Raw genomic sequence first — 27,032 nt, 5'->3', positions numbered from 1 at the left:
GTCCTGGGATCGAGTCTTGCGTCAGGCTCCGTGCTTGGTGCAGAGTCTGCTTCTCCCTCTCCCTCTGCTCCTCCCCCTGCTCATGGTTCCTCTCTATCTCTAAAATAAATAAATAAAATCTTAAAAAAAAAATTGGGACAACTGGTTTTATGCTCAGAAAGTCTCATTTTAGCCTCAGCAAGTGTTCGAGGCAGGACAAGCCTCGTGTGTCCCCGTGGCGGGTGGGGATGGGTCACGCATCAAGGGGACCCTGCTGCTCTGCTCCTCCAGGTGGACCCCCCCCTCCCACAGGAGCCTCTCCGAGGGCGGCCGCCGGGGGCTCTTCGTGACTTGCGCCCTGTCCCATCTCCTCCCGACAGCACGGGGCGCCCCGGCTGGGCGGCTCCGCAGCGTGGAAGAGCGGCGGGAAAGCCCACGGACGGGAGGACGCGGTTGTGCTGGGAATCATGACTCGGTGGCGACCGGCCTTCAGCCTGCCCTGGGCTCTGAGCTTCCTGGAAGCACGGCAGGTGATGGGTGACACGGTTTATGAGGCTGTTGTCCTCTGATAAAGTGAAGCTTATCAGACCTCCAGGACGGAAGCCCCGGAATCCCGCGTGCCTACCAGGTGCGCCCCGAGGCAGGCAGCGAGGACACGGGGTTGTCGTCCGTGGCGCGGCGGAGTGTGGCTCCCCCGCACGCACGCACACAGGTCCCCAGGCTGCCGGACAAGTGCCACACGCGGGGTGACGGGGAAGCCCAGAAAGGCACCCTCTCACGGTCAGGACGCCTCTAGGGGCCTGGAGGGAAGTGTGGGCAGGGCCGCGCTCCCTCCCAAGGCTCTGGGGACACGTCCTTCCCGGCTGCTCGGGCTCCCGGCCACCCCAGGCGCTCCTGGACTCCTGTCCCTGTTGCTCCCGCCTTTGCCTCCGCTTTACGCGGCTTTCTCCTCTGTGTATCTGTCTCCCCTTCTGTGTCTTCTAAGGACACTTGTCGTTGGGATTAGGGCCCACCTGGACAATCCAAGCTGATGTTACTCAGAGACCCCAAGTACCGGCGGGTGAAGTCACACCCACAGCTTCTGGGGTCAGGAGGAAGGAAACACACAATTTCTTTGGCAGAGGGGGCTACCATTCAACCCAGCGACTCCTCCGAGAGGTCACCCTAGTCTCTCCCCTCCCCTGAAAACCCCGGAGGGTGGCACCCAGAGCTCAGCCGTCCTGCCTGGAAGCGGCCCTGCTGCTGGTGAGTTGGCGGTGTGTGTCTCAGGGCACGGGGGCTCTGTCCCCACCTCCCCAGCGGCCCTTACGTGAGGTGGGCGGTGGGGCCGGGGAACAGCGGGGTCTGCTACGGTGGATGCGGCAGGTGCGTCTGCCCAGGGCCTGCATACGCTCACCGCGCGCCTCTGGTGAACGACCCACCCCCAGAACCCGCGCTGGAGGAGGGACGGGTCTCAAGGGATCCGGTGAGATGCTGGATGAGAAGTGCAGGCCCGTGGGGTCCCCTGGACCCGTGCCGAGGGCACGCCTCCCCTTGGGGCACCACTGGCCTTGGTGACGGAGGGGTGACCAGGGGCCTCAGCCCCTGGAGAGCGGGGCTCCACCCCGCGGCGTGCTCATCACCCCCCCTCTGCGCCGTCGGAGGGCCCTTGCCCCTGCACACCTGTCTGATCTGCTTGAACCCATCCGGCTGCACGTTGGCGAAGATGTTGCACTCGGGCTGGGCGAGAATCTGGAAGGCCACGGCGCAGTGGTGGTTCTCCAGGGGCGAGATGTCGTTGTACCGGACGGCCAGCTCCGTGCGCGCGTTGATCTGGTACCTGGCATCAATGGAGAGAGCACACGGAGCCTCGGGTGCCCGCCGGGGAGGCCAGCCTGGCGCCCCTGCAGTCTCCTGACTCTCTGCTGTCCCTTTAACTAGACGCCCTCGAGGCTCTTTAATCCCACTGGCTAGACACCACCAGTACACCTCAGCTTCTCCCGGGGACGGCGCCCCGAAGGTGACCAGGCCTCCCGTTGTGTCCCTTTGCAAACATCAGCATGTGCACAAGGCAGGCACGTGGGAGGAGCACCAGGTGTGTCTCCCGTGAGAGCTGCGGCTGCCACCCCTCGGTGTGAAACGGGGGGAGGGAGGCCCGTGGCACCCGCCTCCTGGGACGAGCGTGGGCGGCCACACCATGGGATCCACTCCCGTCCGGATGGAGGCCCGCCACCAAACACGACGGTGAGCTCTCAGCCACGTCGGACGTTGCCGCACAAAGACATCTGCTAGAACAGACGCATCACTGGGGACGCAAACCAGGTCTGCACGGCCTGGACCTGGTTATGCGGGGTGGATCTGGGCCTTGCCCCTGCAGATGTGGGAGAGGGTCGCTGTTCCGGGGAAGCCTGGCCTGTCCCCCAGCGGGCTGTGCACCCCTCCCTCCCTGCCCGTCTGCGCTCCTTCTCTCCCTGGGTCCCGGCCCCCCGCCTTGCTCCCGTCGGGCACAGGCTGGGAGTGGGATCCAGAGGACGGGGCATCTTGTGCGGCATCGCTCCTGCTTCAGGCCGAGGGGAGGTTCTGGCCACCACCGGGCTCTGCTCTGTCTGTGCAGATTGCAGATGCGGGTCTGGAGCCAGGGCCCCAAAGATAACCCAGAAGGCTCTGCCCCGGGAGGCCCAAGGCCCAGAGTGGGAGCTGTGTCCCACGGGGGCGAGCTGGGGGCTGGCGAGGCCCTGGCTGACAGCCCCAACTCGGAACTGGTCTCCGTGTTAGGCTGAAGAGGTTCCCGAACCAGCGAGCCCTTGGAAGGGGAAGCGAGGGGCGCCCGGGGGGCTCAGAGGTTGAGCACCTGCCCCTGGCCCGGGGCATGACCCTGGAGTCCTGGGATCGAGTCCCACGTCGGGCTCCCTGCCTGGAGCCTGCTTCTCCCTCTGCCTGTGTCTCTGCCTCTCTCTCTCTCTCTGTGTGTCTCTAGTGAATAAATAAATAAAATCTTAAAAAAAAAAAGGAAGGGGAAACAAGAGAGACAAATCAAGTACGTACGTGTTGTTGTAGCCTGGATGGTCCAAGTCATGGCAGATGGCCGCCGTCATTAGAATCAGGATGTCCATTTGGGAAAATTTCTCCTGGATGAGACAGAGGGTGAGAGGGGGTGAGGATGGGGTGAGGAGGGGTCGGAGCGCGGCGGGAGAGAAGTGATGCTCCCCAGCAGCAGGCCCGGGGGGGTACGGGGGGTGGGGGGGACCTGCCCACTCTCTGGGCCGGGGTCAGCAGAGTGGGTGCCCCCCGCAGGGCGGGGTGGGCTGTCTTCCCAGCAGGGTGGGGGAGCCTGTACTGGGGGCTGCTTCTCTGGGTGAGGCACTGCCCACCCCCCCACCCCGGCGGAGCCCCCCAGAGACGCACCTGGAGCCTGCAGAGCCAGATCATGCTGTACATCATCTGGGTCACGCAGAAGCAGTGCCGGAAGTTGTGAAAAGGGTTGTTTCTGTAGTTGTCGTGGACGCAGAGCTGCGAGGGGCAGAGGGTCCCAGCTGCCACGTCCGCCGCCCGCCCTCCCCGCCAGGCGGCCCGGGTCCTCCTCCCTCCCCACCGTGCCAGCCGGCCGCCAGCGCTGCGGGTGCTGTGCATGACCCTCCGCTGAGCCAGAGGCCAACTGCGGGCCTGTGCTTGCTGGAGGGGCGGGCCAGGTGGCCCAGGCGGCCCGAGGATGTCCCACTGGCCACCCTGCGCCCCGAGGGCAGGTGGGGGACAGGCCTCCACCTGGGCTCATGGACTGAGGTGGGTGGGGGGCCGTCGGAGCGGCTCCCGGTCATCACCACACCTTTCCATACTTTAATATTTAACATCTAGGCTTTTACTCCTTGGTTCTGAGCATTATTTTACTTAAAATAATTTGTCGCTAGACACACCCCCACACACACATACCCCTACACGTGCCCCCCCCCACACTCACACCCACACAAACTCATGCACATGCCTGCACACGTGCACACAAATCCACACACACCCATAAGCGTGCACACACCCGCACACACACTCCCAGACTGCAACCCTGGCCCCGACCCGGTTCTTCCTATTTTCTCGCACAGGCGCTTCGGGGCACCGAGTGTTTCCGTGGGAGACGGACAGAGACAGGCCTCATGTCCTCCCAGAACGCTCGAGGGAACGTCACCTCTGGCTGCACGAAGGCCCGGGCCACCAGGAAGGGCCCAGCTGGTCCGTTCCCCAGGAACGCTGCAGAGGGACGTGAGGGGCCTGCACTTACCAGCCATCTCCTGAGCGTGATGGGGTTGATGGAGAAATCTCTGACCAGGCCCAGGTCGTGGTACATGTGCTCCAAGCAGCTCAGCATCTGCGGGCAGAGGAGCAGAGGGTGGTCGGTGGCAGGGGCATCCCGGGAGATGCCTGGAGAGCCAGCCGGCAGCTTCACCAGGCCGCTCCCTGGGGGTTGAGCCTGGCCCCCCTCCCCGGGGGCCTTGGGACCCCTAGAAGGGATGGGGTGCTTGAAAGAGCAGTTGGGGTCAGAAGTCAAGAGAGTTCCATGGAGAAGGGACAGCGATTGGTGAGAGGCAGTGCCCCCAAACGACCACGTCAGACTCGGCGAACACGGACACACGGAAGCCAGGCTGGGGTGCTGGGACACGGCACCACGGGACGCGCCCGAGAGCAGGTGCTGTTGCCGACACAGGTGAACGCCCTGTGCTAGCTGAGACCCGATGGCCCGTGTCCCCAGCACGCGTCGTCGTTCACCCCGTGGGGCCCGCTGGGACCAGACACCCACTGTAATGCGTTCATCGTTCATCGTGGGCTCTGGAAGGTAAGCCGCGTGCTGGGTGAGTTCCCGTCACCGAGCTGTCTTCGACGGAAATATTGCTCCAGTTAAAATAGATTTTGTTTTCAGTCCCAAAGAGGATTGATTGTCACAGGCGCGGTCTATTTAAATACAGCTCGGAGCCGCGGAGCTGACTGAGCCAGGAAAGAGAGAGTGAGGGATCGTTCAACGGTGAGAGTCTGACACGCGGGCTCTGCTTTCTGGGAAGTGGGTCCTGGATGCAGCGCCCAGGGTGATGGGAGACCCGCGAGGCAGGGACTGTTAGGCACAGGCTGGTGGCATGGGGTGGGACACCAGACGGCGCTCCCCGGCACCTGGGCGCCACCCCATCCATCTGCCAGCTACCTGGGGGCTGCGCGGCCCGCTCCCGGGCTGCCTTGGTCACCGTGTGACCTTCCCTTCGACAAATGGGTGTCATGGACTGAACCGTGGCCCCCAACCCGGTATGTCGAAGCTCTCGCCCCCGACATGACTGTGAGGACAGAGCGCCTTTAGAGCACCATAGAGGTTAAGTGAGGTCGCTGGGGTGGCCGTGATCCACTAGGACCAGTGTCCCCATGAGAAGAGGAGACCTGAACACAGACATGCACACAGGGACGACCACCTGAGGACACAGGAGACGGCGGTGTCCACGCGCCGGGAGCAAGGCCTGGGGAGCCCCCGGCCCTGCCCACACCTGATCTGGGACGTCCGGGTGTGAGTGAACGGGAGCTGAAGCGGGTGGAGCTGACCGCTACAGGGCCCGCCACCAGATCCATCTCCCTAGTTTCACGGTAGCGGGAGAGCTGGGAACACGGGGACGTGGGTTCTGCGCATCCAACCCCGTAACTAGAGCGTCCGCAAGCGTCAGAAGGAACGGCTCGGAGCAGAGGCCCGTGTCATCGCCAAAAACTCAGTAGGAGAACGGAAAGTAGCCCGACGCAGCCATGCGCGGGCGCCTGGGATGTCCCGGGTGGAAGGTCCTGGAAGCTCACCACACGCTCGTCTTCCCCAAGGGGACGGCATGGACGCGGACTGGATAACGGGCGGGCGCCAGGCTCTGGAGCTGAGGGAGTGGTCGGAGTCCCAGGCGCTGGCGTGGGGCTGGGGTGCGGGCGCCCAGAGGCTTGCAGCCCCGACGCCCCTTGCCCCCCGACCCGCGCACAGCTCTGGGGATCCCAGTGAGCCGGGAGGCTGCTGGTGAATTCAGGAGTCCTAGTTGGGGGTGATGGGCAGGCGAGACGATCTGGTGCCGCTTATGGCAGGTGTGTGGCAGGTGCGCGGCGGGAGGGCGGTGTCTGTGCCTCTGTTCCTGCACTGGCAGCCCCGGATTCTGGGGGGTGCGGCTGGGGGGCTGCGTGGGGCGCTGTGGGCGCTCATGGGAGAGCAGGGGCTCCGTGGCCCACAGCCTCATGCTCTGGGGCGTGGGGGGGGGTCCGTGCTGGCCCTGCCGCCTCCACACGTCGGCCAGAGGGGACAAGGGCCGGGAAGGTGTTTCCTCGTCCACGCTGTGACCTGGAGGACGCTGGCTGGGCCGGGGGGTGCCGGGTGCAGTGAGACCCCCCTCGCAGGACGAGACGAGAGCCCCCTGCCGGGGCCTGACATTCCAGGCGGCCAGGCACAGTTTTGCGGGGCCTTCACGGCCCACAGTCAAGATCCGTGCGTCTCCAGATTTGTGGGAGGTGAGGGCTCCCGTCTTTGGGCATCTCTGGTTTCTGGCCGGCTGCAGGCGGAATGTTTCTGGAAACCCTGGAACCGCCGAGCAGAATGCGCTGCCCTGAGACGCCCTGGAGAAGCCACCAGAGGCCGAGCCCACGGCGGGGAGCTGCTGGCTCTTTCGCCCCGGCCCTGACACAGCGGGCAGCCGGCCCTCTCCTCGGGGCTGCGGGAACCCCCCGACCTGTCCCTGGCGCCCTCCCCGGCCACCAGGAGCCCAGGCCCGGCGGGATTGCTGGCAGCGGGTGTCCATCTCCACGAAGGTGCTTTGCTGTCGGGGCTCCGGCTTTGCTCCTATTCCCGCCGCGCTGAAGCCAGAACGATTTCCAGGAGGGCGGCTCTCCGAGAGGCGTCTGTCCACCTTCCAGAAGCAGGAGCCTGCGTGCTGAGCCGGGCCACTGCGTCCACTCGCCGGTGGACAGGCCTTGCCCAGCCTGGGCCCCCCGTTCACACCCTGGTCCTAATAGTTGTCTTCAAGGACCTAACCAGTGTTTCTCCTGGCCACATGGCCTCCCACCCCCCGGGTCACGACCGCTGCACACTGGCCTCCTGCCGGGTCGAACCCACACTCCCGTCCTGCATGCTCCTGGGGCGCTGGAGGATTTGGGGCACACGTGTCGTCTGGCCTGGTGTTTGCTATGGGACCGCCCCTGGGATGGTCACACAGGGCACACAGGGGGGCGGAGGTGGGGCTGGGGCTTCTCCTGTGCTGGGGCAGAAGCAGGAGAGTCGGGGACTTCAGAGACCCCAGGCGCCGGCGTGCCAGCCAGTGGCTGCAACCTGCGGGGAGCTTCCTGGGGCCAGGTGCCCTTGCTGCACGTCTGTGCTACTGGAAAGCTGGAGAAGTCGTGGATTTGGTGGCTCTCAGGGCCGTGATGAGGGACTTTTGCTTTCTTGGGGTTCAGGAAGGGAGAGGTACAACTGGTATTACTAGATTACACTGAACAAACCCAAAGATGTCCATTTTAGTGTTTTCTCAGCCAAAGGGGAAACTGGAAGGACGGTCTTGCGGTGGGGGTCCTGCACCCCCAGTCCCCTGGCTGCGGACAGCACCCCCCGGACTCTCTCCTTTCACCGGCCCCAGAGGGTGTGCGGAAGGGCGTGGGGGGTCGGCCTCCCTGCCCTTGACCGCCTGCGCCTCTGCCCCGACTCTCCCTTCCCCGGCCCTGTCTCCAGTCCAGAGCAGGGGCAAGGCCCTGGCAGGTCCCCATGACGCTGGCACCGGGGGCCCCTCACTCACCTCGTTGGGCTCCCAGAGCCAGACGTCAAAGGTGGGCTTCCGGAGGGCGTCTATGGTCTCTGGAGAGAGCAGGTACTGAAAGCACAGAGGCCGGTCAGGGGCGCAGGGGCAAGGCTGCCGCACGTCCTTGGGCCCCCGTGTCAAGGACACCTGCGCTCACACTCCAGGGCCACCACGCCACACGGGTTCTGCGCCGGGCTGACCTCGGGCGCTGACAGCCTGCAGTGGCCGGTGGGGGCCCCGGGGCTCGTGGAACCTGACTCGCTCCCGCCGAAAGCGCTGTGCTCCGCGGGGCTCCACCGGCCTGCGAGCCACCTCCCACCCCGACGGCGGGGAGCACTAGTGTCAGCGAAGTCAAGGGAGGAGAAGTAACCTGGCCTGAAGGCCCACACCGGCCCAGAGCTCTCGGCGCTTCTGTCTTGGGCCCAGGCTAACGTGGCGCAGCTTGCTGGGGTGTGGACGGGGGGACGGTCAAAGTGGGGGTGTGGACGGGGGGACGGTCAAAGTGGGGGTGTGGGGACGTCAAGTCGGGGTGGAGGGGAACGGTCAAAGTTGGGGTGTGGATGGGGGGATGGTCAAAGTTGGGGTGTGGATGGGGAGACAAAGTCGGGGTGTGGATGGGGAACGGTCAAAGTTGGGGTGTGGATGGGGGACGGTCAAAGCAGGTGTGTGGATGGGGGGACGGTCAAAGTCGGGGTGTGGATGGGGGTGTGTGTGGATGAGGGGGATGGTCAAAGTGTCACAGGACATGGGCTGTGTTCCCACATGTAAGACCCGCACGGTGCTCCGGGATGAGAGGTCATCTTCCCCGGGGTCTTTTGGTTTGTTTGGTTTTATATTTACTTATTATTATTATTATTATTATTATTATTATTTTAGAGAGAGCGAGAGAGCAGGACGAGGAGCGGAGGGAGAGAGTCTCAAGCAGATTCCGAGCTGAGCGCAGGGCCCCACGCGGGGCTCAATCCCTGAGATCCAGACCTGAGCTGAGATCGAGAGTCGGACGCTCACCCAGGCTCCCCTGTTTGGTTTCCTATAAGCAACTGCAGTGGACGACGGACACCTTTCATTCTGGACGTCGGCTGGGCTGGGGGCACACGCCCTGCTCTCCCCGCCCCCACCCCCGCCGGCCAGAACTCGCTCGTACCTTGGGATACGTGGGGACATCACGCCGAGGCGTCAACCTCCTGTTGTTATCCACAAAACTGTACTTGCAGGGACAGCTGGTCCTGAAGGGGAACAGTCAAGATTAGTTCTGGTGCGGCCGTGTCGGACGTGGTGCCCGCGGGGGCCCCTCCTCCGAGCAGCACCCCAGACGCCCAAACCAAGCGCCCCACGGCCACCTCTCTTATTTGTTACGGGAGAATAAGTCGTCAAGCCGGTGACCTCTCATTGCTCACCCCCAGGGACCCTGCCTGCGCCTGTGATGGTGACGGTGGGGCTCTCATTCCTAAAAACCTTTCCAGGACGCAAGTAAAACACTGCTAAAAAAAAAAAAATTCAAACAAGAAGGAAGTGGGCAAAGTTAAAGAAGAAGAAAGCAAGCCCCCACGTTACCTACTTCTTTCAATCTCACACCCTGGAAATACCTTCTGTTAAGTGTGGGGTATCCTTCCAGAACGTTCCTAGGCGCGGACACCCAGGGACAGTGTCTTGTGCTTTTTTTTTTTTTTTTTTTTTGGATAAAAATGGAATTGTACCAAACTTACTCTTTTGCTACTCACCCCCCCGCCCCAACCTAGCATACGGCGAACGCTCCCGCCTGCAGCTTCAGTACAAGGCACGTCCCTCGGCGGTGCTCCCGGGGTGGCTGATCCAGGCTCCCACCGCCGACTCCTAGGACCTTTCCAGTTTCCCCCGGTACCTACCTTTGAGGGATGAACGTTGCTACCTGACTCCTGACTCTGTTTTCCTTCCCTTGTTAGTCTCAAGTAATTGCCCCATAAGGACAGAACCAACGGCGCCAGGGGTGCTTTGGAGGGAACGCGCCTTCCAGCATCCGGGGGTGCGGGGGGTGCTGACCTGGCGGCATGCGGGGAGCTGATGCACATGGGACCCTACCTCCCCGGAAGTGGACGAGCTCCCTGTCCTCACACGTTACCAACTTTGCGGGTCAAGTCCCATCTCCCGGGAGCCAAGGAGAAATCCATATCCTCTAAGCCTGTGGCGTCTACACATTTCAAGAATATGTTTATTTCAAGAAAAGAATTAGATGCGAGCAAATCGGTCCATTTGCTGCAGCGTCATCTGCTGTTATCAGAACACGTCGAACCAGAAGCCGCCTAAGTGTTGCAGGACGGGACATACTCTAAACCATTGTGGTATCAACGGGACGGCCGATCGTTGTAAGATGATGATGAGTGTCACGCGGAGTAAGGAGGCTTCAGGGGAAAGGGGGGAAAGATGCGCTGCACGCCGCACGGACCGAGAAAAATCTACCAAGGTTCGAGGAGAAAAGAAGGCATCGGGTGGGTTGAGGTGAGCGTGGACCGTGGGCTCCCGGGAAAGCACAGCAGCTGGATGTTGGTCCAGATTTTGATTCGTTTGTTGCTCACAGTGTTGCAAGCGAAGAAAGGCCGCAGCACAGAGCTTCTTTCCAGAAGGAGGGCTCCACACCCAGCAGCACTCCGGGCAGCTTGGTGTCCAGATCTCAGGTCAGGGGCGCCCCGGCATCCGGCCCGTCTGGAGGTTTTCCCCGGGCAGGGGCTAGGCCGCTGGCAAACTCGGAGTAATACCAAGTCTGTTTCCTTCCTGAGAAAAGGAGCCTCCCGCTTAGCCTTCGGGGTCCCGCTCTCCCTCCCCTCAACGCGGTGCCGCAGGGCTCCGTGGGCGGGGTGGGGGATTTTTAACGCGGGTCCAGCAAAACGGCGACCAACGCGCGCCGCAGACGGGGACCAGCCGGGTGACCCCGACTGCCGCCCTGTAAAGGAGGAGTCGCGCCCCGCACGTTCGCGAGCAGTGACGTGCGCTTGAGGGAGGAGACCCCACGGTCGCCCTCGCCCCCTCCCTGCGCTCAGCCCCTCCCCTGCAGACACCCACACCCACCCTGCCGCGTGGAGAGCCGTGCGCATTGCCCAGGGATGTGGGCACAAAGCTAGACGGTTCGCCTGCTGGAATCCCAGGGTCCGGGGCGTCCGCCGGGTGCCCTGCGACCCTCACCAGCACCCCCAACCCCTCACCTGGGCCGGGCGGCCCTGACAGCTCCCTCTGTGCCCCGTTGCCACGGGAACGGCATCTTCCAGCGACAGAGCAGCTGGCACGGCTCCTTTTCTTTTCATTCTATTTGGGGCTTATGTTTGCTTTCATTTCCTGGGCTCCCAGCCCCCCCTTCCCTGTGGCTCATCCGGTGGACAAGGCCATTTGGGATGAACGTGGAGACCACAGACCCCGAGCCCTCCCCGCCGGGGACGGTGGCCAGCTCCCAGTGCGCCCAGCGAGGCCCGGCCCCGGGGGGAGTAGGAGGGCGGGCGGAGAACCCCCAGGCGTGTGTCTCAGAGGAGCGCAGCCTGTTCGGGGGGCGCTGGGAGGCTGCCTGTGACCCCCCCTCGGCTGCTGCTCCCACCACCGGGAGGCCCCGCGGGTTGGTCTCGCGTGGGGGCCCACGTGGGGCAGGACTTCAGGCTCGTCGGCCTTCCGGGTGGGTACGGGGCTGCCACCCTGGTTCCGTGCGTCCTCCCGGAGAGGCTCAGCACCACCCAGCGGCTCGATGGGGCTGCCAGGGGTGCCCGTGTGTCCCCGTGGGCCAGGGACGCCGAAACGACTCTGGTGGACCCCTCCAGACAACACGTCTGTGTTGGGGCGCGCACGCGGTGTATCCTTGGCCGTCGGAGTTCACTTCTGCGTAAAGCGAAGCAAAGGGCTGTTTGTGGGGGTCACGGAAGGGCTGCCGGGCTCCTGCACCAGGCTCCAGGGTGGCCGGCGTGGCTGTGGGTTAGACTTGAGCCCAGGCCGCCAGGTTTCTTTCTCCCAAATGTATCAGCAACGTTCGAGATTTTTACCCCACTCTGGTTTTGACTGAAGAAGAGTCACATTTACCCGTCTCTCACCTACGTGGGATGCTGTGAAAACCGTCTGCTGAGAATATCGCCTCTGCAAGCAGTTAGGGCACCGGGAAGTCTTCGCTTTGGATCATGGCATTGTGAGCTCTAAAAATGTACTTTCTGGGCAGCAAGGAAGGGCCCCCCAGTCCTCGGCGGAGCCCGGGCGCCTCGGCTCAGCCCACGCGGCCAGGTGGGCGCCCGCGGGTCACGCGTCGCCGCTCGGCTCGCCGGGTGGGCCTCTCCCCGTGAGCTCTAAAATTGGGTGCGTCCTCCACGTGGGCTGTTCGACTTATGCCCCCCAAAGGTGAGAAGGGGAGTCCTAGCCCCTGGGACCTTTGGAAACAGGGTCATCACGGGCGTCGTTACTTCAGATGTGGCCCTCCTGCGGGGGCGTGGGCCCGCATCCAAGAGGACTGGTGTCCTTTTAAAGGCGGACGTTGGGCATCTTCAACGGGGTGAGGCTTCACGGGGAGCGGGCCGCGTGAAGCCGGGGGCTGTAGTCGTGCAGGGGCCGGCCGGGAGCCCCAGGGCCTGCCGACAACCTCCAGAAGCTTCGGAGCGAGGCTGGGATGATAGATCCTCCCTGGAGCCATTGGGGGGAGCGTGGCCTTGTGGACAGCGTGGCCTCTGACCTCTGGCCGTCAGAACCGAGACGGAACACGGTGGTGGTGGTTCAGGCGCCCGGAACCTGGTGCTGTTGGGGCGGCGGCGGGAAACCGGTACGACCTGGACCAAGTGAATTCTCTCCGTCTGTGGCCCGAGCGGGGGCAGCAGGGACGGCACACGCCCCCTTCCACGGGGGAGCCGCAGGGAGCCTGGGACGCCGCCGGGTGGGGACCGGCCAGGGCAGGGCCTGCGACTCACCCCCGCCCCCCGCTGCTCTGGGCGGGCGGCAGGACTTGGCCATCTGAGGAGGGACCAAAGGCCGCTTTCTAAAAATGCCTCCCGCAGGTGCTCCGTGGGCTCTGTGGGCGCAGCACGTTTCTGACAGAGGTGATGCCCACAGAGGCGGGAGGGGACTTTGGGGGCACCATCCCGCCCCAGAGACACCCCTTCGGCCCATTGTGCAGATGGGGGAACTGAGGCCTGTGCACGGAGCCTTTTGTCTCAGGCTGAAGACAAGCTCCAGTTGGAGCCCCTGCCCCGAAGCTGCCCGAGGAGGCCGGTCACGCTGGCGGGGCTGGAGGCCCATCCTCCACCCAGGGGTCCGCCCACCCCGGGCCCTGGGGGAGAGGGCGGCTCCCGGGCACAGGGCCACCAGGCCCTCAGAGCAGCGGCCATGGGCGGCCCCCGGCCACGGGCTCGGGCTAAGCGCCGGGCCTGGCTCACTGGCTCCTCGTACTCGGGCATGGGGACTGGCCACAGGAGGGAGGCACCCGGGGGTGCCTCTGTGACCACAGCCTGACCTCCTTGCCAGCCGCCTGCCCCAGCCAACCCCAGGGCTCTTCCCTGGTCCCGCGAGCGACTCTGCCTCCAGCCCCTAAAGAGCCTCTCACTCAGGGGATGTCCGGGGTGAACTACTCACTCCCAGTTTTCTGCGACAGACCCCTTCACCCCGATGTCCTCAAGTCAAATGGGATGAGACATCCCCAGATCCACGTCAGGTGCCAAGTGGGTGTGACATAAACGTGGCGCGGTCCCTGTAAGGCCCTACTAATCAGGCTGCCCTCCGAGCCCAGCAGGGGCAGCTCCACAGCTCCCCCCCTCACCTCCTGCAGGTGCAGCCAGCCTCCCCCCCCACCCCGAGCTGCTTGCCCTCAACGCTTTAAGTCAGGGGATGATCTCGCTGGCAGGTGAGCTTTCAGAGACCACCTGCAGGGCGTGCGCAGGGCTCTTCCTAGGTTCCTGGTCCCCAGCACACCCCACTGAGGCCCGGCTGGGTCCTCAGTGGTGCCTGGTGGTGCCCCGTCCTGGGAGGGAGGAGGCCACATTGTCCCGTGGGTCCTCCTGGGTGGGTAGCGGTGGGTTGGGGGTGGGGTGGGAATCCGGCCAGCAGCAGGTGTCAGCCCCTCCCCCTGCAAGCGCTCGATGCACATGCTCCTCCCTCATCCTCTCCGCCGTCAACCCGAATGCGTGCTGTGACCACCGTTCCGGTGGAGGGGCCTGCTCGTACAAGCACTTGCTTTTGGGGGGGAGGGGGACACATAACGAAGCCCCCCGTGTTTTTCCCTGATTTCGGCTCCCCTGAGGAGCACCCCTCGTTCTGCACAGTAAGTGATCTCGGCATCGAGATGGCCAGAGGCCTGTGGCATCTCTCCCGTGACCTGCTGCTCCGTGCTGTGGGGACGTCCACGCAGGAGCTCGGCCTCCGGACACCACAAGCCAAAGCCCTTTCCCTCTTATGGGGCCCCTTCTTTACGCATCGATGCCAACTTCTCTCAAGCTGGATAAGTTGATCCTAACACTTCGATCTGCAAGAGGATTGTTCCCCCGTGACATGAAGCCATCCTCCTCGCCTCTACCTACCGGACACTCCCTCTTATGCTAGGAAGGCCGTGTCGTTGACAAGCACATCCCATCCTGGGGCCAGGCTGCCTCCGTGCCGTGCTCCCCCCAGCCAGGGCTGGGTCCCAAAACAGAGCCCAGAGCCCCCTCCCGGGGCCCATGTCTGGGGGAGCTCTTCCCAGGCCCAGCCTTACCTGCTGCTCCTGGCCGCCAGCTCCTCTCGCATCTTCTTGATGTCACTCTTGCATTTCTCAATCTCCACCACTTTCAGGCCTTCCACTGGGACAAAGAGAAACAAGGGGGTTACCATGGAAACATGCAGAAGCCCTCTCCAGGCTGGTCACCAGGGGTGGCCCTGCGAGAAAACCTGGCTCTGGCTCCGGCCACGGTGCCCGCTGCGGAGGGCTGCTCGCGGCTCAGGGACGAGGGCCGCGGCATGTCCTGGGCCCGGACGCAGCACCGCACCCCTCCGTGCGGTTTCTGCAGGGCCGAGCCCCTGCTTCCCTCCCCACACTGCTGAGGCTTCCTGTACCCACTTCCCGCTCTCTCTCTCCAGGCCCCTAAGCACCGGCGGAGGACAGAGGACAAAGAAATCTCTTATCCCAGGAAGAAAAGGAGGAAGTGTGGCCGCCGTGTGTTAAAACACGAGAAGCTCAGTGGGCAAAACCCCAGCCTTTCTGGCAACGACGAACTCACGTTAATATAAACCCTTCAAAATGTTAAGGTCCCGCTGGAGCACCTAACCAGGAGAAGCTGTGGACTTCGGGGAGACGCAAACTGGCCAGGTCAACGGGGAGCAGAGCCCGGGCTTGCTCACCTTCCTGCAGCCCCAGACGCTACTGTTGACCAAAAAACGCACCGGAGCTCATGCCTCCCAGCGAGTGTTCACCTTCAAGGCGTTCACTCTGGCAGGTGCACACGGAGCCTGAGAAATAGGGCCACGAAGCAAGTGGCTTTGGAAAAGCTTTTAGGTTAGAGTCGGGTTTTTTTGTTGTTGTTGATGCTCCAGAACCACACCTCAATTTTTATGCAAAGAGATGCTACCCACGATGCTCCTCTATTCCTCTTTCCCTCAAGTATGGCCTGAATACCTAAAAATACAACGTGAACACTTGCTTTCTCAAGGAAAAACAGTCCCCTCCCACGGCAAGTGTCGGGAGAGAGGAACACCCGGCAGGTGCCTGCCTGAACCCTGAGCCCCCAGGGCAGGTCTGTAAGCATCTCCAGGGTCAGGGCCCAGGCAGGGACGGGGCTCCGTGAAGAGACTGCTTCTTTCTGCCCAAAGTGATGGGAATCTGGAGGGTCTGATAGCTCTGATGTGGTCCTGGCGACTCGCTTCTGGGCCCCCGCGGGGGATGTTGTGCAGGGGCCCCTCCACCAGGACACGGGACTGGAGTGTGGGGCCGTCGGTGCAAGGGGCTGGGACCAGCCAGGTGCAGCAGCGCAGGGAATCTGATGTCGGGGACGCCTGCTCCCTCTCCAAGAGCCCACAGCCTCCTTTGGGGGCGACGCGCTCTCCGCGCTTCCTTGCCTCGCAGACCCCATTAGGAGGCGGCTGGAAGCCACGGGTCCTCCTCCGAGAAGAGCGCAGCGGCTCGCACCCCGTCTGATTTGCGTCTGGACCTCCCGGGGCGCCGAGCCCGGGCCACACCGCAGGCGGCTGTCGGCCGCGGGGACGCTGTCCTCTGTCCTCAGCGCAGGGCAGGGGCCGCGTCCCTGGGAAGGAGCTCAGCCTTGTTGACACGCGAACGGCAGAAACGTCCGGAAAGTGGGCGGCCCTGGAGGAGTCCGGATACGTGGGATAGACTTTGATCCCCAAAGCCAAGAGACACGCAGCGTAGAGTCCAAACAGGGTGGCCGCGTCCTGGCGGCCAAAGTCCACGGTTGCCTTTACTGCGTTTTAAACATCGTTTCTCCCGAATGCATCTGATCGTTGTAGACAATGGAGGAGACACAGAACTCCTCAAAGAAGAATGTTTTAAAATTTATCTGTGGTCCCAGCGGCCCAGAGAACAACCCATTTATTCCGTACATACCGGTGTGGATCTTTCCAGGTGTTTCTCTCCCACCGCCCCGCCCTCCGTGCACGCCAAACAGCCGTCTGTCCATCCGGGGTTTTAAAAAGACAAAATGGGGATCCTGCTGCTTGCCGGGTTTCCTCAGTGGCTTTTTTACCGTTATCAGGACCTTAAGGACACGCCCCGGGTTAGCAGCCGGCTGCTGGCTCACGGCTTGCGGTGGGGGCGTCATGTTCGATTATTCGATATTGGTTCACGTAGGTCAGATTTCCAGGCCGGCTACTGGGGTTGACGTTCAAAGTAAGCCTTTTGGGCGACACAGTACAATATCGCTAGCTCGAATCCCAGGGATTCAGGGTCTATGACGACTACGCTTCTGAAGAGCCTGGTTGCCAAGGAAATTGATAGCGAGTAACAAGACGCAAAGTTGCGCATTAATCAGTGGAGAGAAAAAGCAGGTCACAGGATTAGAGGCGGGCCCGAGGCGGGGGAGCCCGGGGGCAGGAGGCAGAGCACCGCACACCCGTGGCCGCCGCTCCCGTCCTGTCCAGGCCGCCTCCGGAAGGTTCCACGGCTCGCCTTTGGCCTGCGCCAGCCCCGCTCTGCCCCCCGTCCCCCAGGAGGGAGAGGGTCCGGCCCAGGAGCGGGGGCCCACCCCGGGGAAGTCCTGCATAGACCCCGGCAACGGCCCCGAGTGAGGCTGAGTGTCAGGTCCCTACCGTCCACCCGCAAGCTTTAAACAGGTGGGCGCAGAGCAGAACCCCGAACTAGAGCGCTGGAGGGCTGCTGGAGACCACCCACGAGGAGCACCCCCCGCGAGTCTGGGGGGTCCCCTCCAGGACTTCAGGAGTCGTGGGGGCGTGGGAGGGCTCTGCAAGTCACCCCGAAGGAGAACCTCTGGGGATGATTCTCGAGGAGGGGCGCCAGCTCTGGGGAAGGGGCCTCAGGGGGCAGAGGCCACAGCGCAGCCAGGGAGGCCGCTCTGCCCTCGTCCTGCCCACCGGCTCGCAGGGCTCTCCCGAGAGGCCGCCTCAGCCGCCAAGACCCCCCTTTAGCGGCGGAGCTAAGGGAGTTGGTCCAAGTCCCTCATGGCTAGTGCACAACCTCAACACTTCCTCCAAGGGCTTCGGCAAAGCATGTGCATAAACCACACGTCCCGAGCGGCACAGAGGAAAGCTTGGGTTTCGGCCTCGAGTCTCCCGGATTGTTTGTGTGTCCTGGCATTGAACCCTGCCCCGCCGGCCGGCTGTCCCGGCCTTTCGGTTCTGGTCCAGGCCTGGGCGCGGGAGCAGGGCGCCTGGCGCCACGGCCACGTCCCACAAACAAGGGAGGGAGTCCCTCCCCCCAACCTGGGGTTTCATCTCCAGCTGGGAGGCGGCTGAGGACCTGGGTGTCCCGTGCCCATGACATCATTTCTAACCTAAGCAGGACCTCAGACTCCCTTTAATGAAGGAAAACGGCTTACGTAAGAAGGAAGGAAAGCTGCTAAAGTGAATTAAGAGAAATTCAGATGCTTATATCTGATTCAGAAGAATTAGGTTTGAGAAGGTTAGAAAAACAAAACAAAACAAACAATTCCACTCAAAACAAGTCAAGCCAGCGTAATGTGGGGTACAGACGGCCAGGTTAGCCGCACCTCCTGGAACTCAAGGACACGTGTACCAGCTAAAGCAAGGGTGCGCGCGTACGTGCATGTGTCACTGTGCTTACACCCGCATGCCTGGGAGGTGTGCACGTATGTGTGTGCCTGCCTCTACATCTTCATGTATGTGTTTACACATGTGCAAGCAGCTGCATGCCCATGTCTCTGCATGTTCACACACGCGCTTACGTGTGCGAGCCTGCGAGTGTAATGTGTGCGCATGCATGTGAGTGTGTGTGTGAGAGTCCAGGCCTCTGGACTTCGCTTCCCCATCCGAGGTCCCTGCTGTGTCCTGGACACTCACACGTTCGGGGTTAAGGAACTGCTGTGTTGGGGCGGTTTTTTGGTGCTCGCGCCGCTGGGGCTCGGCTCAGGTGAGGCAGCCTGCCCCTCTGTGCTGGGGTGCAGGGGCCTTGGAGACTGGGGAGGGGTGGCTGGAAGCCTGGTGGATGGCCGAGAGCCTGTCGGAATCATGCGCAAGTCCTGGTGGGTGTGCTCCCGCGAGGACGGGGCAGCCAGGAGGTGGGGATGCCGGCTGTGGGACGCCCCACCGATCCAATTCCTGCTGTGCCTGGGTGTCCGATGCCAGAGGCCAGCACAGTTAGTAACAAGCTGATCCCAGCGGAGGCGGCCGAACCTGCGCCCTGGGGGAGGGGCCTAATGCACTCTCCAGGTGACCCGCGTGTGTTCGCGTGACCTGTGATGTGCACGTGGGCGTGCAGGGAGATGCCGTCCCTCCGAGGAGCGAGCGAGCTTGGGAGGATTCGGGGCGGGCCCTGGCAGGGGAGAAGGTCATGGGCGCCTGGCCCCGCAGTCCTCAGTGCACACAGCGCCCGAAGGCAAAATCAAAACCCCCCTGCGCTGAGCAGCGTCTCGGTGGCCGGATGCTGGGAGCCTCGCCAGCTGAGGTCCCACAACATTCGGGAGGAGTTTCGAAAATTCATTAATGGCCTCTTGGACTCTCCTGTTTGCAAGTGGCCGCAGGAGCCGGGGCTGGCTTCTGGGGGAGAAGCGGGGTGGGGAGAAGCCGGCGCGCTGGGCCGGCGGCCACCTGCCGCCCCCGGGTGCGTCTGGGCGCCTCTGCGCTTCTGTAATGGAGATGGGGAATCAGCAGCAAATGCCCTTTGTGTCCTTTCGCCGAACCCCTTCCCACGGCGTCTGGACAATCCCCAACTTTATGGGGTTTGGTGGGAAGCTGAGCTTGCTTCCACTGCAAACATGCTCTATGGTGGGTTGACTTGTGTCCCCCAAAAGGATATGCTCACATCCCGACCCCCAGAACCCGTGAGTGTGACCTTACTTAGAGCAAGGTTCCTCTGGATACAACAGATTATGGCTCTCCGGATGAGACGGTCCTTCCAGGAGACAGGCAGAGGGGTCTGGAGACATGGAGACGCGAGGAGGGGCCGTGTGAGGATGGGGTGGTCCGGGGGATGTGGCCACAAGCCAAGGATGCTGAGCCACCGGCAGCTGGAAGATGCAGGAGCAGATGCTCCCTCATAGCCTCCAGAGGACCTGCCCCCCATCCCCCTGCGCCCCGACCTCCTGGTCTGGGACTTCTGGCCTCTAGTGCTGCGAGACAATCCTCTTCTGTTACTTTATACCCCTCCAGTTTGTGGTACTCCGTCACGACCGCCACGGGCAACTACCACCCTCCCCTGCAGCCAGGGTGTGGGTACATGGTCCTGCTCCATCCAGACTTTGGGTCTGTGGCCAGTTTAAGAGGAGCAGCCAATGTCCACAGCATGGGGGCTGGGGGGCCCGAGCACAGAGCTCTGGGTGCTGGGGAGACAGCGGGCACCTGGGGCTCAGGTACGGTATCTTCAAGGTGTCGGCTTTCCATGGGATTTGGGACCTTGCTCCTGCTGCATAGCCAGTGAGCAAGCCCTGCTCCCGAGACTTCCCAGCCCCCTGGGGGCTCCCCAAAATCCCTTAGGAAGAAGCTCCTTGTCTGCTGAATGCAGCCACAGCCACCACATGTGGGCCTCCTACCATGCCCTCCCAGGCGCCCAGGGTCCTGCACAGCTGGAGCGGTGCCACCCGGACCTCAAGTGCTGGTCCCAGTCTTTACTTTTCCAATTTGCTGGATGAGCTTGAGCAGGTCACTTAATCTCTTTCTGGCTTCTTCATCATCACTGGGGAAAATAAATCGGTTTTGAAGACGGAATATCAAATGGGTTTTCTAAATGTCAGCCTACTGAGAAGTAGGACTATGTAAGTCATGCTTCCAGTTATTAAGGTGAATGGGGGTTTTTGCATGATCCTGAATATTCTTCTTGAAAAAAAAAATCCAGGCAATTCGTACAAGATATGGGAGGCGACATTCAGTACGTCCTGTGAATACGAATCAGCCAGGAGGCATCTGGGGATGCCATGGCTCTGCCGGCCTCGGGTTTGGATTTCGTCTCGTCATCCCTGAGCTTAATAAATTCGCTGCCCTTTGCCTCGGCATTGACAAAGATGTGTGAGTCGGATGGGGAATCACGAGGCGTGAGAATTCGAGCGTTGCTCCTTATTTTACGGACGAGGACACAGAGGGTGAGACACTAAGGCTGTCCCCCTCCCAGTTTTAGCTGTTTGGCCCCTGAGACCTGAACTGACTCTCCCGGCCTTGCTGGAAGTTTTTCCAGTTGCCTTGGTGGAGACTGGGAACGAGCCGATGATTCGGCAGGCGTGTTCCGAAACCAATCGTGAAGACACCGAGTGCCTGCGATTGCCTCGTTTATGGGAAAAGAAACACGAAGATGTTCAGCACAAGTTCCTCTCCCAAGGGGGCTGGTCTGGGGGTGGGGGCTCCTGCACCCAAGGCTTCCACGTGCTCCTACCGAGCAGGTGCGGTGGCCCGAGCCGCGGCGGTCTCCTGACCTGTCACCTGTCACCAAGCGACTCTCACAGTAAAACATGCTCGCTGTTGGCGCCTCCGTCAGCATCCAAGGTCATTTCCAAGCATTTCACAAAGAGAAGACATTCACGCTTCCCTCCAGCCTCCCCTCGCTCCCCTCGCCACCCACCACCAGGCGAAGCGGTTCATTTAAACAGGAGTTAAAAGACAAGCGAGAAGGAAATGGAAAACTCACTCACATTCGACTCGCTTCTCTAGCACGGCCAGGTGATTTGCGACTTCGGCTTTCAGTTCGTTGATTTTAAATGCTCTAGGCATGGGAAAAAAAGTCGTCGTGACTCTTAAAATTCTCAAGGTGCAGTGGGCTTGGCAAACCTCTATGACACCCCTGCCCTGGGCGAGGCCTCCCGGTGGGCTCACCCTCCGCACCCCACCCTCCGTGGGCTCACCCCTGTGGGGGGCACAGACGCCAGGTGTTGCTTTTAAGGAGCTCACGGCCTCCAATGATCTCCAGGGTCTATTTTCCATAGAAGGCACAGCAGCACCATGCTGGCGGGTGTGTTTACCTCCCCACCCCTGGGCGCTGAGCACCTGCTCTCGGTGGCCGCCCTGGGGCCTCCGCTCACCACAGGGACGGCCCAGTCCTGGCACCCTGCCCTGTTGGGCACAGACCCTGCAGGGGCCCCAGTGTGCCCTCTCCGGGCTCTAGTCCCTTCACTGCGGCCACTCCTGAGCTTTAAGGGTGGGTCACCCATCTGCCCCGGGGCAGTGAGATGCCACAGTACAATTCATTACTTTGGAACTGGCAGGATAACTCGTAACAGCAAGAAACCCCACGTCTACACATGATCTCCACGGCAATACTTCTTCTAAAGCCCATTGAAGGGATCCCTGGGTGGCGCAGCGGTTTGGCGCCTGCCTTTGGCCCAGGGCGCGATCCTGGAGACCCGGGATCGAATCCCACGTCAGCCTCCTGGTGCGTGGAGCCTGCTTCTCTCTCTGCCTGTGTCTCTATCTCTTGTTCTCTCTCTCTTTCTCTCTCTCTCTCTCTCTCTCTCTGTGACTATCATAAATAAATAAAAATTAAAGCCCATTGAAAAAATGGTGTCAATTCTCATAGATTGAATCTGAGTCCCAGAAGAGCGAGTGGAGAAAAAAATCTGGGTGATACAAGCTCCCCCGCTAAAAAGTGCCCACTCGCCGTGTAGAAGGTGAGTGCTTCCCGGACCCCGTCAGAACTGGCTTAGTTACTGAAGCCATGAAAAGACTCCACCTGGAAGGCCGCTCCTCCAGGTGAGTGATGTGCCAAGCCTGCCAGTCAACACGGCCTCCCAGCAAGGGCCCACCATGGCCGCGCACAGAGATGCACCCCTCCTGGGACTATGTGTCTAGAAGATTCTGTACCTTGAGAACTGCTCTGCCACCTGGGTCAGCAGGCTCTGGATTAATTCTTCTTTCTCTATAAGCCAAAAAAAGAAAGACAGATGCAGTAGGGGAAAAGTCTGCGGATCACCGTGGCCCGAATTGGAATGTTGTGGGCAGGTGGCACCCACGGGGCAGCAAGGAGCGGCCCGGGTTACCTGGAGGGACGCTCTGGCCCACCATCAGCACGCCAAGGCCTCGCCAGGGCCCGGAGCTTCCTGTCCGCCTTCAGAGGCTCTTTCCTTCCTGGCCTGCTCCCACCAACCCGTCTCTCAGTGGTCTCTCTGCAGAGTGACCCGACTCTGGTCCTCCCGTAGTCTGCACCAGCCATAAAAAGCAGGCAGGACTGGGTCTCTAAATACGGGAAGTTTTCACTTAGTGCCCTGCTCTATTTTATGGGGGTAATTACTAGGACAAGGCGAGTTCAAGGCATATTTCACATGTAAAACACAATGTTCTCATGGCAGGTCCCGGAGAGAGGAAGCAGGCTGGGGTGAGCCCGTTTGTCTCTTTGTGGCCTGGCACGTCAACCTGGGCTGGGTGGTGGCTTCACAAGGTTCAGGTCCCAGGCTGAATATAACCTGCCAGTTTTCCTGTTTTCTGACTGGGCCTGGTGCCAGAGGCCTCATAGGAAGGTACAGACGCTCACGGCACTGTTCTTTACAGCACTCCCTGCTCCTGGGAAGGGAGAGAGCTTGCTCTGGCTCCAGGTGGCTGTTAGTTCACACCCCAAAACCTGGAGAACCTACACAGGACTTACTCCTGAGTCACGTAATCTCTGCTGGCTGTGTGCCTAGCCCTCTGTGAAAACTCAAACAAACGAAAACCAAACCAAACCAAACCAAACCTGCCCAAACAAACAAGAAATCTCAGTTATCCAGTTTGGCGATAGGGCTCAAGGGCAAAAAAAAAAAAAAAAAAAATGTTCCCACATTCTGATCTAGTGCCTCAATTTCTAGGAAGGAACGTGTGCATGCACATAGAAGATGTTGGTCAGGGTGTTATTTAACCTGGTGAAAGCTGCAACAGCCTAAGTGACCTTAAATAAATGATTGTGTATTTGGCCTGTGGAAATATATTCTGCAATCAGAAATAATATTTTGGAAAATATTCATGTTTTTTGTTAAAGTAAAAAAAAAAGACAGAGATTGTAAAACCGTAATAACAGCGTGATCTTATTTATGAAGACATTGGGAAGATGCACTCCAGAATAATGACAGTAATTATTTTTTGGTTGTAAGATCATATACACATTTTTTAGTTTCTCTACATCTAACACATTTTCATAATGAACATATGTTAATTTCATGAAGCATATTTAAAAACCAATCCTTCTAAATAAGCTTCTTGAGACTCTCATCCTTTCACTTGCCAAATGGACCAGTGATGACTCAATGTTCTCTCTGGCTTTAGCATCTGAGGACTGGGTGAGAAGAAGGAAAATGATGGCTTGTATCTCCTGAAAGTATAAGAGTAAATCTATCACAGAGCCCGTTGTGGAGCTGCTGGCTGATCCAATCCAAGGCCCTGTCCTTCAAGGGGACCTGCACCCATACCAGAGAAGAGAAACAGTGACTCCACTGACAAGAGCCACCAGTGAGAAAGTTTCACGGTCCTCCTTGGTGAACTCAGCAGGATTTTAGATCACTCATTCTGAATCTTAGGAGAAATAATGTATCACATAACCTTTGAGAGCTAATGATCTTAAAGACTTGACATACGTTGAGAAGTCCATCAAACAATCAACAGACCACTCCCCCTAACAACAGCAGAACACATACTCTTTTCAGATGCCTAGGAAGCATAGACCAAGACAGAGATATCCTGGATCACACAGAAAACCTCAACAAATTTAAAAGAAAACCATGCAGAGTATGGTCTGGGACCATAAGAGAATCCAATTGGAAATCAGTAACAGATCATAGGAGAATCTTGGAAATTAAACAATACACCTCTGAGTAATTCATGGGTCAAAGAGGAAGTTTCAAAATAAATAAAAATGGACATTGAACTGAATGAAAATGAAAATAAAATACACCCAAACTTAGTTGTGAGACATAGCTAATGCAGTGCTGAGAGAGACATTTATAGCAGTAAATGCCTACATTAGAAGGGAGGAGAAACTCAACTCCATAATCTAAGAGCCTAGAAAAAGAAGAGCAAAGTAAATCCACAACAAGAGCAAAAGAAGGGGAGGAAGTAATAAAACCAGAAATAAGTGAGAAAGAAAACAGTAAAATAATGCAGAAAATCAATGAAGCCAAGAGCTGGTTATTTAAAAATATTTATAAATTGATAAATCTCTAGCAAGATTGGCAAAAATACCACAGGGAGAAGACACAGATTTGCAATATTTGGAATGAAGGGGGGATAGGACTACAAACACTGAAGGATAGATAATAAGGGTCACTGCACACAACTTTACACACATAAATTTGAAATCTTGGGGAAAAATAGAGCAATTTCTGGAAAAGCATGAACTACCACATTCACCCAATAAGAAATAGGTAATTTTTAAAAAATATTTTATTTATTTATTTATTTGTTAGAGACATAGAGAGAGAGAGGCAGAGACACAGGCAGAGGGAGAAGCAGGCTCCCTGTGGGGAGCCCGTTGTGGGACTCGATCCCTGGACCCCAGGATCATGACCTGAGCCAAAGGCAGATGCTCAATCACTAAGCCACCCAGGAGTCCCTGATATAGGTAATTTGAACAGCCTAAAACTATTAGGGAAATCGAATTTGTCATTTTAAAGCTCCCCCCAAAGAAATTTCCAGGTACAGATGGTTTCACTGTACCATTTGGAGAATTCCACCAAACATTTAAAGAAGAATTAACACATTTCTAAACAATTCCTTCCAGAAAATAGAAGAGGAGGGAACACTTTCCAATTCATTTTATGAAGCCAGTATTAACTTGATACCAAATCCAGACAAAGATGATAACAAAAAGGACAGATCTTTATTCCTCATGAATGCAGATGCAAAAATCCTTAACACAATATTAGAATTCAGCAAAATATAAAAATGATTATACATCAAGATTAAGTGGGGTTAATTTGAAGGATTCAAGGCTGGCTCGATATTTGAAAATCAATGAATGCAATCTACTATATTAACAGCTAAAGAAAAAAAACACAATCATATCAATTCATTAAAACATTTGAAAAAATATTTAACATCTGTTCATTTGGTAAACTCTCAGAAAAGCAAGAATAGAGGAGAACTTCTTCAAGTAGATAAAGAACATCTACCAAAAACCTGCAGCTCACATTATACTTCATAGTGAAAGACTAAATGCATCTTGCCTAAACTGTGATGAGGCAGGGATGTCTGCTCTCACTATTCTCATTAAACATTGTGCTAGAAGTTCTAGCCAGTGCAACAAGGCAAGAAAAAGCAAGCAAGCAAGCAAAAAAAAAAAAAAAAAAAAAAAAAAGAAAGCAGATTATAAAGGAAGAAATAAAATGGTCCCTGTGTGTCAATGACATTATTGTCTACACAAAAAATTCCAAGGCACTTACAAAAAACTCTCCTAGAACTAATAAACAAGTTCAGCAGGCCACAGGATACAGGGCACATATACAAAATTGATTGTATTTACATATACTAGCAATGACCAAATACTGAAATTAAAATTACAATACCACTGTACAAACACTAAAAAAAAAAAAAAACACCTCAAAACTAAGATATAAATATAACAGAACATAACAGAACTACAAAACACTGATGGGAGAAAAAAAAAAGATAGAAATAAAAAGACATACCATGTTCATGGTTTGGGAGACTTCACATAGTAAAGATGTCAATTCTCCCCAAAGTGATATATGGTTTTAACATAATTCCTAGTAAAACTCCAGCAGGATTCTCATGGAAACAGATACAATTATTCTAACATTTATATGGAAATGCAAAGGAATTAGAATAGTTAAAACAATTTTTAAAAAGAAGATAAAGGGGGTTGAATCAGTCTATCTGATTTTAAGACCTTTTATAGGCAGGCCTTGGAGATACCACAGATTTGAGTTCAGACCACTTTAATGAATTCGAATATCACAAAAAACTGAGTCAAAATGAATTGTTTGGTCTCCCAGTGTATATAAAAGTTATGTTTATACTACACTGCAGGGCATTAAGTGTACAGTAACATAATGTCTAAAAAATGTACATACTCTAATTTAAAAAGATACTTTATTGCTAAGAAATGCTAACTATCATTTGAGCTCTCAATGAGTCCTGATCTTTTTGCTGGTGGAGAGTCCTGCCTCCATACTGATAGCTATGGACAAATCAGGCTGTGGATGTTGAAGGCTGCGGTGGTTGGCAATTTCTTAAAATAAAATCCACAGTGAAGTCAGCAACATCCACAGGCTCCTCCTTTCATGAAGGATTTCTCTGTAGCATACAATGCACTTTGGCACCATTTTGCCCACAAGTAGAACTTCTTTCAAAACTGGAGTCAATCCTCTCAAACCCTGCCTCTGCTTTCTCAATGCAGTTTACGTCATATTCTAAATCCTTTGTTGCCATTGCAACGATCTTCACAGCATCTTTACGGAGAGTAGATGTCATCTCAAGAAACCACTTTCTTTGCTCATTCATAAGAAGCAACTCCTCATCTGTTAAAATGTTATGAGATTGCAGCCATTCAAATATAATAGTAATGAAAAAGTTTGGGCTATTCCAAGAATTACCAAAGTGTGACACAGAGGCGGGCAGTAAGCAAAGGCTGTTGGGAGAATAGTGCCAACAGATTTGCTTGGTGCAGGTTTAGCACAAACCTTCAATTGGTGAAAAAAAACCCCAATATTTGCAAAGCCCAATACACCATGGTAGGCTTGTACACAGCTACAGTGTTGAGGCCTGTGTGATGTGACTGGAGGGGTAGACATG

General features: G+C 58.0%; 1 protein-coding gene across 7 annotated transcripts in view; it reads right to left on the bottom strand.

Annotated features, from left to right (window-relative positions):
- PDE9A (phosphodiesterase 9A) overlaps window positions 1–27,032 on the bottom strand; it is an 87,356-nt gene that overhangs the window by 8,867 nt on the left and 51,457 nt on the right. For 6 of the 7 annotated variants that reach the window (XM_055313762.1, XM_055313760.1, XM_055313763.1 and 3 more), the window contains 9 exons: window positions 22,119–22,173; window positions 20,954–21,024; window positions 14,407–14,491; window positions 8,875–8,956; window positions 7,728–7,802; window positions 4,226–4,312; window positions 3,364–3,468; window positions 3,004–3,086; window positions 1,642–1,798 (listed from right to left, as the gene is read on the bottom strand). In XM_055313762.1, coding sequence (XP_055169737.1) covers window positions 1,642–1,798; window positions 3,004–3,086; window positions 3,364–3,468; window positions 4,226–4,312; window positions 7,728–7,802; window positions 8,875–8,956; window positions 14,407–14,491; window positions 20,954–21,024; window positions 22,119–22,173 — 800 coding nt within the window. Of the gene's footprint in view, window positions 1–1,641; window positions 1,799–3,003; window positions 3,087–3,363; window positions 3,469–4,225; window positions 4,313–7,727; window positions 7,803–8,874; window positions 8,957–14,406; window positions 14,492–20,953; window positions 21,025–22,118; window positions 22,174–22,294; window positions 23,200–27,032 lie in introns of those variants that run through there. The other variant, XM_055313765.1, reaches the window with a different exon arrangement.

Source organism: Nyctereutes procyonoides, unplaced genomic scaffold, assembly GCF_905146905.1.
Source record: "Nyctereutes procyonoides isolate TBG_1078 unplaced genomic scaffold, NYPRO_anot_genome, whole genome shotgun sequence".
NCBI lineage: Eukaryota > Metazoa > Chordata > Mammalia > Carnivora > Canidae > Nyctereutes > Nyctereutes procyonoides.
The sequence above is the reverse complement of the archived record's forward strand: the minus strand, read 5'-3'. Positions and strand labels throughout refer to the sequence as shown.